This window comes from Pongo pygmaeus, chromosome 18 (assembly GCF_028885625.2).
Source record: "Pongo pygmaeus isolate AG05252 chromosome 18, NHGRI_mPonPyg2-v2.0_pri, whole genome shotgun sequence".
Lineage (NCBI taxonomy): Eukaryota > Metazoa > Chordata > Mammalia > Primates > Hominidae > Pongo > Pongo pygmaeus.
Genome location: NC_072391.2, coordinates 7181344 through 7201231, shown reverse-complemented (window position 1 = coordinate 7201231; position 19888 = coordinate 7181344). Strand labels below are relative to the sequence as shown.

Sequence of the window (19888 nt, the reverse complement as noted above, 5' to 3'; positions counted from 1 at the left end):
CTACAAATAATTTTTAAAATTAGCTGGATGTAGTGGCATGCGCTTGTGGTTCCACCTACTTAGGAGGCTAAGGTGGGAGGGATCGCCTGAGCCCTGGAGGTCGAGGCTGCTGTGAGCCTTCATTGTACCACCACACTCCAGCCTGGGTGACAGAGCGTGACCTGTCTCAAAAAAATAAATAAATAAATAAACACCAAAATAGCTTATCAATGTGTGTTTTCCAAATCTGTATATACAGATAACATCAGTTACAAAAAGTTTAGTATGTGCTATCATGGCTAGATGGAGAGGTAGACATTTTTATTTGAATAACTGGGAGAACTAGATTGAGAAAGGTTAACTTGGAGGGCTGCCTGGAAGATACAAGACTCTAGCCATCTTGAGGAAAGGATTTGTGCCCAGGAAATAGAAGAAACTTGGAAGTTAAAGGCAGGGTCTGCACAAACCCAGAGGCACCCCAGAGGCAGGGAAGGGAGCTGGTGGTTTGTGCAGCAATAAATTAAAAAGGCATCCATGGAGCAAATCATATTAAACATGTATCTTGTCCTCAACAAGTAAATTCCAGACACTACTCAAAACACTTAATTTATCTTACTTTGCTTGAACTCCACAATGACCCGGTAAGATGGGCACTGTTAAACCTCTGAGTGCCAGGGCTGAGCTTCAAATTGAGGCAGTCGTCTTCAGAGTTCACTTACTTGACCACTACATGAATGAGTAATGAGCTCACGGTCCAATGAAAACAATGCCAATTAAGTAGGGAGAACGACTGTGTTCTGGAGTAATCGAGAATCTTGCAATCACATGGAGGCATTAGGAACAGCAGCCTCAGCCTCTCCAGTTTGGAGCATATAAGAAATGTCTGGTCTCACTCCAGATTTACCAAATCAGATTCTGCACTTTATTATTTTTTTAATTGACAAGTAAAATATGGCATATATTCATGGTATATGACATGATGTTTTGCGATATGTGTACACTGCAGAACAGCTAAATCAAGCTATGTAACATGCATTGCCTGATTCTGCATTTTAACAACGGTAACCAGGGGCTCCCTCTATGCATTAAAACGTGAGTTGTGCTGGTCTCAAAGTCTGGGGTCAATAATGTAAGTCTAAGACAAGAAGGGGGCACTCTGGCTTAAAACAAGGCAGGTAGGGGCCTGGATGAGCTGCTTTGGTTAAAAGCTAGAGTCACACTTTGGAGGCCTGGGCAGGAGGATCACTTGCACACAGGAGTTTGAGACTGCAGCGGCCTATGATCGTGCCACTGTACTTGCACTTCAGCCTGGATAACATAGCAAGGCCTCATCTTAAAATAAAAATAAAAATAAAAATAAACTAGAGCCAGGTCCAGGCACTCATGGCTCTGCCACTTCCTCAGATATGGGGCTCTGGGCATCTTATGAAACCTCAAAGACTCACCTTCACCATTTGAACAGTGGAAGCAAAGGACTGACTCCTCACTGGGTTGTCACAAAGATTAGGTGAGAAATTCTATATGTGGTGCTTAAGCACAGCACCTGCTAAATATTAATCCTCCACATAAATATTACCTATTACTACACCTATGGCAAAATTATAAATTATTGACATTTAGCTGGCTCTGAAGGTCCCAATTATAGTTGACAATGCCTGGGAAGGGGTTGGAAGAAGGTGCAGAAAAATGCAAAATGCAGCTGAGCTAAATTTCCTCATCCTATCTGGACAGAGTTTAAAGCTGTCATCTCATTCTTGACTTTGAATCTTAGAGAAACAAGGGTTACGGCAGCCTTTTCAGAAGAACTTCAAGGCTCAACTTAAATCGCATGTAGAATTAATAGCAGGATGCCTACCTTCAAATCAGCAGGTAAGATAAAAGGAAATTTAACAGACTCTACAGAGCAAAGAACAGAGAAAACAAATGAAGCAGCAAGGAAAGTCTTTGTAATAAATAATTTTTTAAATGACAGAAGATCAAACATATCTATTATGGCAAATATATTTGCACTAAATTCCTCTATTAAAAGACTAGGATTCTCAGACTGGCTGAATAAACGAAATCCATCCATGTGGCACTTCCAAGAGACACCTACAACAAAAGGCAATTTTACAAAATGAAGGGCAGCATGTCCAGGCCTACTCATGGGAACCAAAGAAAGAATGGAGAATAACGCTGGTTTCAGAAAAACCCAAGGCAGGATGCATCAGCCAACCTCAAGATGGTCATTTTCTATTAATAAAAGGTTCAATCCATAGCCAATGCTAGTCAATAAATAGCCTTTGTGAGTCAAATGGTATGGGCTCAGAATATGTACAGCACAATCTTTGGCCAGTACCAAGAAAAACAAACAGAAATAAACTAACTCTGGGAGATCCTAACCAACCTATCTCATATGAAAAATAAAGAACCCCATGCTACCCCATGCTTATAAAATAAATAAGGTTTGTCATACAGAGAGAGCACCTTTACAAATGTCCAGGAGTTTTTTGTTTTTTTTTTTTTTTTGAGACAAAGTCTCGCTCTTGTCCCCCAGGCTGGAGTGCAATGGCGCGATCTCAGCTCACTGCAACCTCTGCCTCCTGGGTTCAAGAGATTCTCCTGCCTCAGCCTCCCAAATAGTTGGGATTACAGGTGCCCACCACCACACTTGGCTAGTTTTTCTGTTTTTAGTAGAGACGGGGTTTCACCATGTTGGCCAGGCTGGTCTCGAGCTCCTGACCTCAGATGATCTGCCCACCTCGGCCTCCCAAAGTGCTGGGATCACAGGAGTGAGCCACCGTGCCTGGCCGTCCAGGGGTATTTTCTAAACACACATTAATGAACAAGTTAGGCTTTAACGAAGTCCCCTCAGTAGGTTCTGTACAATCTACTTTCTCAGCCTATAGTGTAAGTGGAAATTAATTTTTAAAACTCCTGTTGTGACAAGTTCCTAATGCTTAGAAGTTCACGAGCACCTTGACGGATGCTGTAGTTGAATAATGGGTAGGGTTTGAATAACCCAAGATGGAGTAATGCCAAAGAAATTCTTATTTGCTTTGGAATATGGTCACAAACTCAGGGAAATTCAACCAGACTTGCCCACTTGTCTGTCCATCCACCCATTCATCCTTCTTTCCTTCCTTATTTCCATCCATTCACACATCTACTCATCCGTCCGTCCACCTATCCATCTATCCATCTGTGTACCATCCATCTACCCATCACCCACCCATCCATCCATCTACCCACCCACCCTTCCTTCCTTCATTCTATCCATTTACCTACCCACCCTTACATCTGTCTTTCCATCCATCCACACTTCCCTTCCATCCATCTACCCACCCACCCTTACATCTGTCCTTCCACCCACCCACCTTCCCTCTTTCCATTCATCCATCCATCTACCCACTCACCTTTCCATCCATCCTTCTACCCATCCTTCTATTCATCCATCCATCCATCCATCCACCCACCCACCCACTCATCCATCCATCCATCTACCCACCCATCCTTCCTTCCTTCTGTCCATCCACCCACCCACCCTTACATCTATCCTTCCATCCATCCACCCATCCTTCCTTACGTCCATTTTTTCATCCATTCATCTACCCACTCTTCTATCCATCCATCCACCCATGATATGTGCATTATCTACTCTCTACTAAGTAGTACACAAGGTACTGGGAATGGAATAAAAAGGTGAGGTACTGCTTATTAGGAATTTTATAGATCCATAGCCATGCAAAAAAAAAAAAAGAAAGAGAAAAAACAGGGTAAGTACAGAAAGTAATCAAAAAGAGGTATGATGATAAGCAATGAGACATCACAGTGTAACAGGAGTAATGAGGTGTCAGGTAAGGTCTGTTTCTCACCTAACAAATATTTATCAGATGTTCATTATATACCATGCCCAGAAGCTATCACAGTGAATGAGACATATTTCTTGGGGAGCATATATTTTTGTGGGAAGAAATCACATAAATAAACATGAGAACAAAAAAGGAATATTATTTCAGATCATGCTGAGTGCCATGGAAAAGACAGAACAGGGCAATGGAAAGGGGCATGTTTGAGCCAGGGCAGTCATCAAACTCTCAGGAGGAGGGACATCAGCTCTGAGAGCCTCATGGATCAAGGCACGGGCAGAGGCAATGTCAGAAAGGTGACTGGAGCCAGCTCGTGTCAGTGTCAGGCTGTCCAGACATAGTCTGATAACAACGGGAAGCCTTGGGACTTTGAGCAGGAATTCCATGTGTTTCTGCTGGATCCCCTACGACAACCTGAGTTCCTCTGGAAGCCAGACTCCCTTTTATGCCAAAGTTACCTATGCAGGCAGGCGTGCAGCTTCCACGGAGGATCAGATGGCAAATCCTGCCCTAATTATGCTGGTAATTATGAGCTGACACTTGCAGAGCAAGAAAGAACATTCCTTCTGTTAGGAAATGATCAACTGGGAAGCCAGTCCCGGCCTCTAAAACAGGGAAAGCGCTGTGAATTTACAAACAGCTGATGAAAGGAGGCGAGACCCAGTCCAGGAGGGCAGCACAGAAATCACTCAAGAAATAATTAAGGAGCCTGGAAGACGAGAAGAAGATTTCGTTCCAGTATGCACACGGACCCTTCTGGCCCCTGGGGCAGCATTAAAAAGAGCAAATACTCCTCAGTCAGTCTGACCAAGATTTTAATCCTTGCCCTGACTGTGGTGAGCCGGGAGACCTGGTAGCCTGGGAAGGTTATTTGCCTCTCTGACCCTAAGGCTCCCCACTGCTGCAAATGGGTTTAATAACAATCTTTCTTGCAATGGGGGTTGGGGGACAATGTTGGGAGGATTACACGACATCACATTTGTAAGGTGCCTGGAACACAGTAGGTGTACAAGCAATGCCAGGCCCTCCTCCCCAGGCTTCCCTATGCCTCGTCGGTGGAAGCTCTGGAGTGAGGAGGAAGGGAAAGAGAATAAAAGGGAGGGTGCTGCCAACCACAGAGGTTATTATGCTCCCTGGTGATGCTAGAAGGCAGGGAGAGAGCTGTGATAATAAGATTCTCACCCCGTTTTCTGTGTGACGGCGAATAACAGAGACATGAGAAAAGAGCATCTGTCAGAACTCACAGAGAAGGCAGACAAGGCAAGGAGATCAAAGGAATAAATCCATTGCAATCTGAAAAACAGCCTGCCTGCTTTCATCTGTCTGGGAGGTGACACAAGGACCCACACTCCAGCCAAAAACACACTTTCTTCCACCCATGCTGCATGGAGTGGGGCTGAAGGCATGGCAGCTTCCAAAACACACCCCCTTCGAGGATAATAAATCTTCTCCCTGGTCTGGCCACACCTCGCCAGGACCTTGATCCCCACTCCAGGCTAAGCTCTAGAACTATACCCCTGCCAAGGAGATTTATCCATTTTAAAAGGTCAGAGAATTATTGCCACCGAAGCTTGGGCTCAGAGCAGGTGTAAATACTCCCGAGGTCCCATGAGTGCTTTATCACACTCAGGAGTGAGGACCTGGGGCATGTTGTGCCTTGGGGAAGTTCCTTCCCAGGCAGACCATGTAACTGCCCTGGTGCCTGGAGAGACAGACGGTTCTCTGGGGGTGGGGACCTATATGCCCATGCCACCTTTTATCGCTTTCTTCTCCCTCTCACCTGGGAAGGGTCTCATCTTCAGCTTCCTGGGCTGCCAGCAATGGTAGGGACCTGGATCCTCTCTGTTCAGTTTCATAGAGCATCTCTCAGAGGGAAAAAGGACACCACTCAACAGATTCCTACCTCAACCCAGTCACTGAAATAATGAAAAGGCAGAAGTGCAAGGCCACTTAAAAAACATCTTAACTGTAAAGACTAGATCACCTGTTTTCCAATACGCTGGTTCCTGAGCCTCTCTTCAAAGAGGAACGGAATGCCATTTCCTCAATAGTAATTCCCATGTTCTCACATCCGACTAAGAACTTTTTAGCATCTAAAGATGCTCTGGGGGCTGTGTGGATCTGGGAAAGCCGAGAATATAATGAGTTTTTAAAAGTAATCAATCAGACTGGGCACAGTGGCTCACGCCTGTAATCCCAGCATTTTGGGAAACCGAGGCCAGTGGATCACCTGAGGTCAGGAGTTCGAGACCAGCCTGGCCAACATAGTGAAACCCCCTCTCTACTAAAAATACAAAAAATTAGCCACGCGTGGTGGCAGGCACCTGTCATCCCAGCTACTTAGGAGGATGAGGCAGTAGAATCGCTTGAACCCAGGATGCGGAGGTTGCAGTGAGCTAAGATCGCACCACTGTGCTCCAGCCTGGGTGACAAGAGTGAAACTCTGTCTCAGAAATAATAATAATAACTGCTGCACTGGTATGAAAAATGCTAATACTTTCAGGGAGCCTGGTAAAGCCTCCAGATACAATGGGAGGGTTCCAGGCTGCATAGGCGGACAGACCAGGGTTCAAATCCCAGCTCTGCCACTTACAAGTAGTGTGACTGTGGGCAGGTTACCTCAGCTCTCTGGGCTCCTGCACTCCATGGTAGAAAAAGAGAGATGATGAGACCCAGTTGCTCAGATGCTGTATGGATTTAGGCTGATGGGTTATCACGCGGCTCATGGGTGATGCCCACTGAATTATTATTTTGTCAAGTTGCCTTTGACAGCCCTGAGATAGAAAGGGAGCGGGAGAGAGATGAATAGAGTTTGAGAGAGACAGGGAGAGAGAATGTGTGCGTGTGTATCTGGGTTAAACAAGCTATCAACAAATCAACGCAATCAAATGACCCAGCAACTGCACAGACTTCCCAAAGTTTAGAGGTTAAGAGGCTACAGTGGGAAAAGGGGGTATACCAGGGACCAGGAATAGACACATTTGGTCCCTCCAGGTGAGAGGAGCCTGTCTCCCCTTCCCTCGATCTCCTACCCCTTCTTTGCCCAAGCCCAGTGCACAGCCTAGAACATGCTACCCAGGGCTGACGTTCCACGTGCAGGACAGCGTGGTGGGTGGAAACACGGGCGAAGGCCAGCCTTGCAGGCTTGAGACCTCGGCTCTGTTCCTCACTCTGGGAGCTCTGGGAGAAACCTTGCTGAGTTTGTTTCCCTTTGTTAAAAGACGGTGACAGTCTGGCAGCTCCTCAATAAGTTAAACACAGAATTACCATATGGCCCAACAATTCCACTCCTAGGTATATACCCACAAGAACTGAAAACAGGAACTCAAACAAGTACATGGACACAAATGTTTATGGCGGCACTCTTTGCAATAGACAAAAGGTAGACACAACCCAAATTTCCACCTCTGGATGAATGGATAATCATGTGGTCTTGCCTTACAATGGAATATTACTCAGCCATAAAAAGGAGAGAATGCTAGAATATGAATAAACCTCAAAAACATTATGCTGAATGAAAGAAGCCAGACACGAAAGACCACATACTATACAATTCCATTTATATAAAATGTCCAAAAGAGGTAAATCCACAGCAGCAGGATGCAGACTAGCAGTTGTCAGGGGCTGGGGGATGGAGGAAGGGGGAGTGACTGCTTAATGGTCGCAGGGTCTCCTTTGGGGGTGACAAAAATGTTTTGGAACTACAAAAAGGTGTGGTGGCACCACATTGTGAATGCACTAAAGCCCACAGAGCTGCTCACTGTAAAACGCCTAACTTCATGTTATATGAATTTCCATTATAAACTGATTAATAAAGAGGGAAACAATGGTGCCATCACTCAGGCAGTGTAGACAGAAGCAATGGATGCACGTGAATAAGGCACCTGGGATAATCCCTGGCGTATTATAAACCACCCCCCCTCCCCACCCCACAAACACTTCATTAGATGTTTCCTTGCTCTGTTGGCTTTTAACAGAGCCCACCTCCCAAACACCCAACTAGTCCTGAAATGACTTGTCCACCTGGGGGGTGTGCTGGGGAATGAGCACAGGTGCTGGGATGATACTCCCACAAAGAAAGAGGACTCTGAGAAGCTGCCACCAGTGCAAAATGCCTGAAGGCAGCTGTACCTGAGAGAACCCCTCCGCCACCTGCTCCATGCTCTCCAAAGCAGCAGCAGAGGAGGCAACAGACAGGCCAGAGCTTGCCCGCTCTAGTACCCACCTCCCAAGAAAACCTCTACTGGTCAGATCCACCATCCCCACCAGGTCCTGCAGAAAGCAGAGTAGTTCAGGGTGACCACAGCATGGGTAGACACCTACCAAGAGCAAGGGAAAAGGTATAAACATCTTCTGTTCTCAGTTCCCAGCCCCAGAAGCTAGAATTGAGCTAAGTGACGGGGCGGGAAGCCAAGTGAAGAAGTAGCGACCTCTGTCCTGAGATGGATCCAGTCTCCCAGGATCTCACAACTTGTAACGGTGTTTCTGATAAACCAGCCAATGTCAGCACAGAGAGGATCCAGGTCAAGCAAAAGGTAGCTGCTCAGCATAATGCGCTCAAGGTTCATCCAAGTTGTAGAATGGAATGCTGCTTCCTTCCTTTTTATGGCTGTATAATATTCCACTGCATGGATAGACCGCATTTTATTTGGACATGTGAGCTATTTCTCCTTTTTGGCTTCCATGAATAATGTCACTGTGAAGTCGTGTGTCCATGTGCTTGTTTGAGTACCTGTTTTCAGCACTTTGGGGTATATAAGTAGGAGTGAAATTGCTGGGCCATATGGTAATTCTATGTTTAACTTTTGGAGGAACTGCCAAACTGTTTTCAAAGTAAAAGAAGCCAGACACAAAAGGCCACTTACTATATGATTCCACTTATGTGAAATACTCAGAATACGTGAGCCCACAGAGACAGAATGCAGACTGGTGGCTGTCAGGGGCTGAGGGGAGAGGACAACAAGAGGGGAGACTGCTTAATGGGTACAGGGCTTTACTTTGGCATGGTGAAAATGTTTTGGAAGTAGAGCGAGGTAGTGATTGCCCAACACTGTGAATGTACTAAATACTTCTAAATTGTTCATTTGAAAATGGCTAATCTTATGCTATGTGAATGTCGCCTCAATACAATTTGTTTAAAAAGCAGCTATTCAAACTCTTCTACCCATAACTGGCAGCCAACAGTAGGAGCCTGGGGAAGGGTGGACAGTAACAGGGGTGGGAGGAGGAACAAGAGGGCACGGAGCATGCCCTAATCACCACTCAAATGACAGCAAGCATAGATTCCACCTCCTCACAAAGCCTCCTTTGCCACTTAAACCATCTCCAATCCACTCAAGGGCCAGCCATGCGATCCTCTCCAATCCTATTACACAGGAAATTTACATATGTAATAAAAAGATGCTGTCTTGACACTAATCTTGAGGAAAAAAGTTCTGACATTTGTATTAATTTTCCTTCTCAGGTTTTAATTGAAGAGTGGATACAACATCGTGGGGGAAATAAAAATCTTACTTCCTCTATCCAAGGGCCATGTGGCTTCATTAGAAATTATATTAGTTCCTTATCAAGCAACAATAATAATGTAGAGTTGAAATCGATTTAAAAAAAATGCATTGCCCCAAGGTATAGATCTGTTTGGTTCAATTATATTCTTACATGGCCAAGCTCTGGTACCTCCAGTGCTAATAAAATTGTGGCATAATGCCAGGATGTGGGCTTCACTCACCTTCAAAGCTCAATGATGAAATATAGGCAAGCACCCTCATTGTTCCCAATAAGAAGCTGTTTAACTGCCTGTCCACCCCTCAACCCTGGCAAAAATGACTTCATTTCTAGAGCTCACACATTAAAGAAGGCAAGTATATTTGATCTCATGAGCCTTCCCTGATCAATTAGTAGTGACTGTCTTGCTAAGGGATGAACTGTGCTGTGGTTGATTACAGATGTCTGCCCTGGGCAGTGAAGGTGCAGGGCTGTGACGCAAGACTTTTCTATTGCTTTCATTTCCACTAGACTTCACAGACATCCCAAGTCAGGAAAAAATGAGTACTTACCTGACCCTCAACCAGGCTGTATGGCAGGGGCAGTAGATCCTGCAAAAAAAAAAAAAAAAAAAAAAAAAGAGAGAGAGAGAGAAGAAACATTGAGTTTACAATGAAACAATTGATTTGGCTTTGTTTTTCTCTTAGATTTAAAAAAGAATGTTTTATTCACTCATTCTAAAAACGTCCATTAAATGCCTAACATGTGTCAGGCTCTGTTGTAGGCTTTGTTTTTGACAACAAACAAGATGACAAATCGCTGCCATAAGACAGAAGGAAGATGAGGGAGAATGTGGTAAATAAGGAAGCTAACAAATAACTATTAATAATAAATGAAGATAAGATCAGAATGATAATTCCTATGATGATAACAAGATGAATTACGGGGTGGAGAGTAACTGGTGCTACTTTAGACTAGGGGTCAAGGGGCACTGAGAGTGGAATGACAAGAAGGAGACTTCCATATGGAGGGACGGCAGGTCACACGCCCTGAGGCAGGGACAATGGGCAAGCTCTAGGAGGCAGCCCAGAGCAGCCAGAACCATCAAACCGAGTGATGGGAGAGGCAAAGAGATGATGTCAAGGTGGCAGGCAGGGACCAAAGCATATCTAGCCTTGCAGGTTGAGATACAGATTTCAGGTGTTTTTCTAAGCAATATGGGAAACCACAGGAAGATAGCATTTCTTTCTTAAAACACCCCAGCTCCTGAACTAAGATTCCCAAGGGGCACCCACAAAAACACTTGCTGCCTCGAGAAAGACGTCACTCTGTGAGTAATCTCTGATTTCAGGGCCCCGGAGTTGAAATACCCCCTCTGCCCCTACCAGGACCTAAACTCAGCCAAGCACCTCTGTTGGGTCAGAATCCAACTCCTCCCCTCGCCAAATGTAGCCCCCATGGAGGAGATCAAACCACACATGCTCCCCTTGGTCTCAGAAGGCTGAGTCAGTTGCTTGCACAGGAAGGACTCTGGCTTAGTCAAAATGGCAAGGGTCCGCTGCAAAGACACTGTATGGAACATGAATCTGAGGGCCAGCCTGCCCCGAGCCCAGCACATCACTCTTCAAGCCAAGAACACCTTCTCCTTCATTCTTTCTCTGACCTAAGCTTGTGCTTCTGCCGTATTCCAGAATTGAACAAAATGATTTCCCACCTAAAGTGGGAGAAGATACCATAGCTCCCCTGTTTTCTTGCCAAAAGGTCAGACCTTTCAGGGTCCCCATGAACTCCACCAGCACCTCCTCTTCCTGCCCAGCCAAGGAAATTGCCCCAACACCAACTGGTCCCATCAAGGGCTCCAGACTCAACAAGGTGCCCCTGGGAGCTTACCCACTGCAGCACCGTGGACAGAGACCAGATGCAGCTCTGCTCTGCTGCCCAAGGTCTCAGGCACAACAGATCTGGCGATTCTGGCGAAAGCTACATTCAACCCTTGCAGTCCACGGGACTCCACTTGCTGAGTCTCAAATTCCTCAGCCTACTTCATAGGGTGGCGATTCAATGAGGCCACGCATGCCTGGTCCATGGAAAAACATTCACTGAAGGCCCGCCTGTTAAGAGCTATTATTAGTATGTTTGTTATAGTTCTTAGACGAGCCCATGACCATGAAATTAACAATTAACATGGGCTAAGGTGAGTCAGCTCCATCTCAGCTGCATGAAGAGGAGTCCTGGGGGACATGACTTTGACCTACAGTCACAATTTGGAAACAGGTAATCCACAGAGTAGATGCCGGATACATACCTGGAGAATGAGCTGTTTCTCCCAGCCCTGCTCAAAGGCTGTGTTTTAAGCTGAATTGCACCCCGCCCCACAAAACTCCTATGTTTGCGACCCCAAACCTAGGACTTCCGAATGTAAGTGACTTGCAGACAGGACCTTTAAAGAGGTGATTAAGTTAAAATGAGGCTGTTAGGCTGGGCCCTGATCCAGTTTGACTTCTGTCTTCATAAGAAGATGAAATTTGGACACACAAAGGTGTCAGGGATGCAGAAGGAGAGAAGAAAGGCCAGGTGAGGACTCAGCAAGAAGATGGCCAACTACAAGGCAAGCAGAGAGGCCTCAGAAGAAACCAGTCCTGCTGACACCTCGATCTTGGACTTCTGGACTCCAGAATTGAGAGAAATAAATTTGCTGTTTAAGCCACTCCATCTATATTACTTTGTTATGGCAGCCTGAGCAAACACACACACCCAGGCAGATATGGCTTTTCTCTCCCCTCTGAAAGGTGCAAAGGAGACGGTTTGTGGTTTTCAAGGTCCTCTCCTCCCAGTCTCCAGACCCCTGTGCCAGCTCAGGTGGGTCTCTGCCCTCAAGCTCCTAAAAGAGGTACCTGCAGACCAGGGTCTGCACACAGGGGCTGAACAGATACAGACCTTCCTCCTGGGCTCCTAGAGCCACACCCTGTGCCTCCCCAGCCCCTCCTCCATCCATCATGCTTCCCCTTCACAATCTCCAAGCCCTCCTTCTCTATTGCCTCCTTTCTTGGGACTCAGAAACGCGCCCAAAGCTCACCACATTATCAACTACACAGCTCTGTTTTCTTTGCTTCTTGCCATCCACCCTCCAGAGCTGGGTTGAATGCTGGAGACATGATGGGGCACAAACGGAGGAGGCCTCTCGTGGCACCTACAGTCTGGGGAGGAGAACACTGTACTGAGAGAGCTGCAAAAAAATCCACATAAAGCTACAACTCTGAAGAAGAAGCAGATGATACAAGGACCCTTGGCCCCCTGTCATCTACTCCTCAGTGCCTGGGTTCCCCGCCCACCCAGACAGCTTAGTCCACAACTAGAACGCTCTGCAGTGACTCTCCCTTCTTCAAGCTCTGTCATGTTCCCTCTCTGGCATCTTTTCCTGAGGCGTTTCCTCCTTTCTCTATGCCTATCCCAGAAATGCAAACATCCCCTAGGGTCTGCCCTTTGCCCTCCCAGAGAATCATTTACCATGGCATATGGACCCCAATGTCTACCTCACTGGGGACCCCTGACTGTGCAGTTCTAGCCCCAATTGCTCTCCTGAGCACCAGACTCAACAGACCATCCTCTTGGCCTCTCCGCATGGGTGTCCCACAGACATATCAACTCCAGACAGCCCAAGCCAAGCTCTCCTCTCTTCCCAGCTGTGCCTCCTTCCCCTCCTGGCGCCCAGAAGGCATCCCCGTTCTCCCAGCCCACTAAGCCTAAAGCCCTGGCACCTCCTGATTCCTTCCTCCTGCTGGTCCATTACGGGGCTATTGATCCATTGCAGCTGTGCACAGCATGATGCTCCCAGGCCTGGTTATGGCAATGAGAGGCTCTTCAAAGGTTGCTGGCCACCTCTCTTTGTGCTGCTGGATACAATTTGGCTGAAAGCAAATTTGTTCAAAATAGACCTCCCACAGTGGTTGCATTTCTGGGTGTTGTAATCTTGCTGTTGCCACGAGGTGGATTTTTTTTATTATTTCTTTTTTTTTTTTTTTTTTCGAGACAGTCTCACTCTGTCACCCAGGCTGGAGTGCAGTGGTGCAATCTTGACTCACTGCAACCTCCATCTCCTGGGTTCAAACGATTCTCCTGTCTCAGCCTCCCAAGTAGCTGGGATTACAGTTGTGCGTCACCATGCCTGGCTAATGTTTGTATTTTTAGTGGACACAGGGTTTCACCATGTTGGCCAGACTGATCTCAAACTCCTGACCTCCGGTGATCCACCTGCCTTGGCCTCCCAAAGTGCTGGAATTACAGGCATGACCCACCACACCCGGCCACCATGAACTGGTTTAAAACACTTTTTATGCATCTTTAAGCACTTGGATCCATTTATTTCCCTGTATTATTTTCATTTTATTTTTTCATTTAGAAACTCAAAACCTAGTATTGCTAAGCTCAATGGTAAGTAACAACAGACAGAGGAGAATAAAGAGATCAGCTTCATAGAAAAGTCCCTTGAAAAGCAACGCACTTCACGCCACTGTGCTGCCCTGCAAAAATCCATTTTCAGTATGTGTGATCCCAGAAAAGTAAGGTGTCAGTTGGATTTATAAAAAACAAAATCCATGTTATGTTACCAACCACTCCTCTTTGAATTATAAAGGAAGAGAAAACTCCCTACTACTCTCCAAACTCCACCCTGGAAGTACAACCAGGAATGCAAGGTTGACGTGTATTCTTCTAACCATTTTCCTAAAAATGCAAAAATATATCTATCTATCATCTATGTTATATATACATACACAAACATACTTTCATATTTTAAAAATGGACCAAAGCTTAGATGTTGATCTGCACACTTTCTTTTTATAAATGTATCAATTTAGTGTGAACACCTTTCCCAGACAAATCATGGATAAATGGGTTTCTTAACTTCAGTAAGACTGAAAATTCAGGCCAGATTGTTCTTTGTCATGGGGCTCGTCCCATGCCTGTAGGACATTTAGCAGTACCCCTGGCCTTTACCCACCGAATGCCACTCTTACATCTCCTCCTCCAATTATAACAACCAAAAAGGACTCCAGAAGAGGCCAAATGTCCCCAGGGGACCACAGTCCAGAGCCCTTAGTGTGGAGACACCTATTCCTTCTTTCCTAACAGGTGCGTAGAATTCCATGCCGTGGATGCATCATAATGTATTTATTTCCCTACTGATCAGCATCCAAAATTCCTAAAAATACCACATTTTTAGGAATTTGGTAGTTCAAAATTATCACAACGTACAAAGTAAAGGGCCACTTTATACTCTAGTAAAACTTGAGTTATTGTGTATCCTGCTTCTTTAAAACACACAGGTGCTCCATGTGCATTAGAAACTCACGGGGTTTCAGCCGGGCGTGTTGGCTCACACCTGTAATCCCAGCACTTTGGGAGGCCGAGGCAAGTGGATCATGAGGTCAGGAGATCAAGACCATCCTGGCTAACATGGTGAAATCCCATCTCTACTAAAAATACAAAAAATTAGCCAGGCACGGTGGCGGGTGCCTGTAGTTCCAGCTACTTGGGAGGCTGAGGCAGGAGAATGGCATGAACCCGGGAAGCGGAGCAGTGAGCCGAGACAGCACCACTGCACTCCAGCCTGGGCAACAGAGCGAGACTCCATCTCAAAACAAAAACAAAAACAAAAAAAAAAACAACTCGCTTGGTTTCTTTTATGCGTGCTTATGGGATGTAGGCAAGGACAGCATTCCACCTTTTGTTGAAAAGAGATGGGTAATCTTTAGTGCCAGTGATGGTGTGAGGAGCTGGCACCCTCCTCCTACACCACTGGTGGGAGTGGAAATTGGTGCCACCTTTCTGGTGGGCAACCAGGCAAAATAGATCAAGAGCCATCTGCCCTGTCTAGCTATATATTTTTTGTTCAGTAAAATTGGGTAGATAGCTACCCCTTGTCCCTTCCCTTCTCTTTAGACTGGATGAGCTCAGTGAAGCTAGATGGTTCTCAAAGATAAATGCCTGGCCCTTCTCAGAAAGACAATTAATGAGCTCAGAGACTGCTTAAACTGAGATGAAATGTGAGATTAACAGACACAGGGCCATCCATCCAGCCTGCCAGCAGGCTATCTCCTCCTCGCCACACTGTTTCATTAGGTTCTGCCAAGGAAACCCACCAAATGCACCGTGACCACCAGGTCTATTTTTGAGATAATTACAAGGCTCAGCCTTGAATCCATTTAAAGGCAGAAATATGGGACAGGCAAGGATTAAGGCAGACTCTGCCCCTTTTTCCTCAGCTGAAAATGTCCTGATAGGCTTTAAAGGCAAGAAAAAACTGCATGAAACTTTCATCAGAGCCTGGTTGGTTGCAGCTGCAGGGCCCAAAGTTTTAGTGCTGAACAGTGCCCAGCACAATAATTAGGTGCCTGCCCTCCCTGCCAGCCTGCTGGTTTCCTCAGCCGCCCCCTCAGCTCTCCAAGTCTAGAAATGAGTGCTTCGAGGGGAAAGGAGGTGTGGGAAATGCTAGGAGAGGCAGAGGCTGCAGATTGCAGGGCGGATCATCGAGCCTCTAATTGCGCTCTTGAATTAACAAACCAATGAACTCTGCACAAGTTCAGATGTTACCACTCTATGCACCACTATTAGAGATGCAGCCGTTCTCTGCTGCTATAACCTTGCAAACAGCAAGACCACGATGGGGTTCAGTCACCTCAGGAGCTGGCTTTCTCTTTTCCTCTCCAGTCTGCAATCTCATACAAGACACACCAAGAATGCAAAACTGCAGGAGCCCCTTGGAAATGACGGGACCCCCACCCCAGTAAAGAAAATGAGAAAGGAAGTATTTCTGCAGATATTCCTTCCTTGTCATCCATTTCGTGAGCAGAATTTCAACCTTGACATCTGAGCACATCCTTTCACCACCCACCCCCCTTCCTGATGACAAGTGACAATATTTGTAATCGCAACTACGCGATGCCAAAACAGTGTGAGCCAGGTGATGCACTCTGCTCCTGCAATGGGATTAGGACTCAGATTTATCTCTGTGCCTTTCCTTTGTGCCTTCCTCGAATGGGAATCTTCATCACTCAGAGGCATCTTCCTCGCCTCAGGGAAGATTAGGATTACTTTAGCAGGCATGAAAAGAGAAGGAAACAGCGTTCAGCCCTTTTGATATCTAAAGGAAGCTGCAGAACCAATGTCTACAGAACATTCCTCACCCTTCACTGGAGAGCATGTTGCTGTGATGAGGAGCACTGTCAGCTGAGTCCTCATCACCATCTGGGAAGAGTCCTTCACCACCATCAGCTGCCCAAGGACTGCGGGTGGCACAGAAGGGTTTCTCCTTGGCCCTGAGCCTCTGCAGGACCCCAACAAAACTTATCCATATGATGTGCCCCTTTTTTCAATGCTGCCCTCACCTTATTCAAAGGAAACTTATAAGTCCCTTAAAATATGGGGGAGGTGCAGTGGTGTAGATGGGATACTGGTAAACTCCATCCCATTATACAATAATTAAAACATTTAGTCCTTATGATAAGACCACAAGATTATTACTATTCCTGCTTCAACAATCATGAAAACAGAGAACGAAAGTTCTGAGGATTGCAAAAGTCAGTGGGCTGGAATTCAAACCTTCTCTGTCTGATTCTGGTTCTAAGACCCCTCTTGTCCACTGAGTCTCTCATATACCTGAGGTTCTCATTTGGCATGGTGCAGAAATAAGGACTCACTTGATGTCAATAGCTTCCAAGTGACTCAGGAAAGCGACCCTCAGAAAACAAACTGAAAACCACAAATGCTAACATGAGATGCTGACACACAGCAGGAATCCAGAGAAGAAAAGGCAGTGAAGGAGTCAGGGAACGTTTGTGTAGTTCCTAGTTGGAGTTATGAGCAGCACTTGGATAACTGAAGAAGACGCGGGCATGAATGAAGAGTCAGACACAGGCATGTCTGCGGACCCTTTGCAGAGGGCAGGGAGAGCTGGAGAGAAGAGGACAGAGTATGGTGAGTCCAAGCCCTCACACAAATGACCCTATACTAGCTCCCTCATTACCCCTTGATGGATAAAACATGCTGACTTTACACTCCTCGCTCCTCACCTGTCTCCCCATTCAGAGACTGATCATTGACTTTTAGGAAACAGAATCAGACAAAACAGGAAAAAACTAAACATGCAAGTGTAGGACGGAGGCCATGGAATATCTTTGCAGCTGAGAATAAATCAAGCTTTGTCACAAAGAACTGGGAGTGGGGACATGGGGAGGCAGTGAAGATTAAGGTGTTGGTGGAAGGGATGAAGAGAAGGAGAGAGACTCAAGAAATATTTTGAAGCTGTTAATCTCACATTTCATCTCAGTGTAAGCAGTCTCTGAGCTCAGAATCAAGAGGACTTGCTGGTAGGTCATGGTGTGAGTGTATGCAGGTGAGTGTGTGTGCGTGCAGGTGAGTGTGTGTGCGTGCAGGTGAGTGTGTGTGCGTGCATGCATGTGCGTATGTGTGCTGGGAGTCGGGGAGGAAGGGTTAAGATCATGACCTCTCATTTCCCAACTTGCTTTTTTGGTGAAGGACGATTCTTATTATTAAACTGAAAAAGATTTGGGGGGAAAGGAAAAATTGGGGGATCGTAAGAAAGTGTTGCACAGACATGAGACAAGTGGACATGCAGCATTTGAGATGGCCTTGAGACATCCATTTAGAGTGGTCAGGCGGCTGGTCACATGAGCCTGGGATTCAGAGAGGAGGTCTAAACAGAAGCATGAATCTGGGGACCTGAGAGGCCTTTCCAGGCGGTTTAGCAAAGTGCTAAGGGTCTTCTCTCTGTGTCAAAATCCACGTGGGGTCCCACACAACCCTTCACACTGCATGGGATGCAGTCAAGCCTGAAGACCCGTCTGAATAGGTGAGCTGGAGCTATAGCTGCCATGCAGATGGGATGAGGAGCAGCTGAGCTGAGATTAGGATGAGGCCCTAAGAACAGGGGACAAGGGTCATATCTGGCTTACATGCCAATGCATGTCCACATGTGGAGATCATATGACATTACTGCCTAGAATGTGGGAACTCCATCACCAAGAAAAGAGGATGTTCGCAGAGACTCTGAAAAAGTCATCAAGAGGCCAGGGCATGGTGAGCAACAAGGAAGCAGAGATCTCCCTTAAGGGAGCACCTGCCCTGGCTCTTCAGAGACATGGGATATGGAACATCACATGGGCCAAGAGTGGTACAGAGATGGAAGCATCTTGATGGAGAAAAGAGCCTGGAAGAGTTGACACCAGGTGCCCTTCACTTCTGCCACGAGACTATGAGATCCATTAGCAGAGGGATCATATCTGCCTTGTTCTCTACTACATCCCCAGAGTTGGCCATTCCTGGTACCCATCAGGAACTCAGTAAGAACCAATACTATGGATGGGTGAATGAATGGATGGATGGATGGATGCATGAAGGCAGGGATGAATAGGTTTAAGTTTTGATATATTTTCCTGTTGTTAGGAATACAGATAGCCAAAACTTAAAATTCCTTAAAACCCAGTTGTCTATTTGGATTCATGGCAACCTGAAAGCAGTTCCTTCAAGAGCAGTAGAGGGTCATAGTTAAGAATGTGGCTGGGATGGCCCAGCCTAGGCTGTGAGGCCTTGCCTAATCTTTGAGACTCAATTTTCACCTATGTAAGGCAAAATAATAATTGCACCTGTTTCATTTATCTCTAATGAGAATTAAATGAGATAATCCATGTAAATTGCATAGCACAATACATTATATAGCTTCCCACTTCTTCTCTTTTCTTCTCAACCCTCAAACATCAACTCTCACTGTGCTATGGTGCCCTCCAGGCTACACCACCCATCCACAGACCCTCAACCCCCTTCCTCCCCACTGTTTTTTTTCTTATTCCCATGAGCGTTAATAAATCATTCATTCATCAGTGACATAGAAAATGACTACACGCAGCACATGCTGGGCTGATTGTGCTAAAGCCATCATAATCCAACTCCAAAGCAAAGAGCATCTAGTACTTAATTTTTAAAATGTAATATATATTTAATGCAACATTAATATTTAATTCACTTAATGTAATATTTAATTTGATATCCAATGCAAATAAAAATAGTAAACAGATTAATGATTTACACAAATGATCTCCTATTCTGTTCTTAAAGCATTTTCTGCCCAGAATACAATTTTCTACCCCCGAGAAAGCAAAGAGGGGAGGCTATTCAAGTTGGTTCTTGTAAGTGGGTCAGAGTTCTCATCTTGTGAGTGGGCTTGGCCGATAAATGGCAGCCATGGCTTTCATTTATTCATATAGTTAGGGAGGGCATGTTATGTGCAGGGCACAAGGCTAAAATCTGCTGGGAAGAAAGAAGGAACCCTACTCTCACAGAGCTCATGGTTCAATGGAAAGAAAGACAAAATTCTGCAACAATTAAAATAAGTACCAGGAAGTGAATCCACACGGAGAGTCGCACTGGGCCCCAGCAGGGCACCTAACCCAGTTACAGGGGTGGGCGCATGGTCCCGGAAGGCTTCTTGGAGAAAGCAGTATCTGCACTAAGACAACTTAAGAAAGAGGAGGAAGAGTGCTCCATGCAGAGGGAAGAGTTAA

At 45.9% G+C, this 19888-nt stretch overlaps 1 protein-coding gene across 21 annotated transcripts in view; it reads right to left on the bottom strand.

The window, feature by feature from the left end:
* The window catches only part of RBFOX1 (RNA binding fox-1 homolog 1), a 2494239-nt gene that overhangs the window by 2247447 nt on the left and 226904 nt on the right, over positions 1-19888 (bottom strand). For all 21 annotated transcript variants that reach the window (XM_063655277.1, XM_063655281.1, XM_063655270.1 and 18 more), the window contains exon 2: positions 9884-9922. In XM_063655277.1, coding sequence (XP_063511347.1) covers positions 9884-9922 — 39 coding nt within the window. The remainder of the gene's footprint in view (positions 1-9883; positions 9923-19888) is intronic.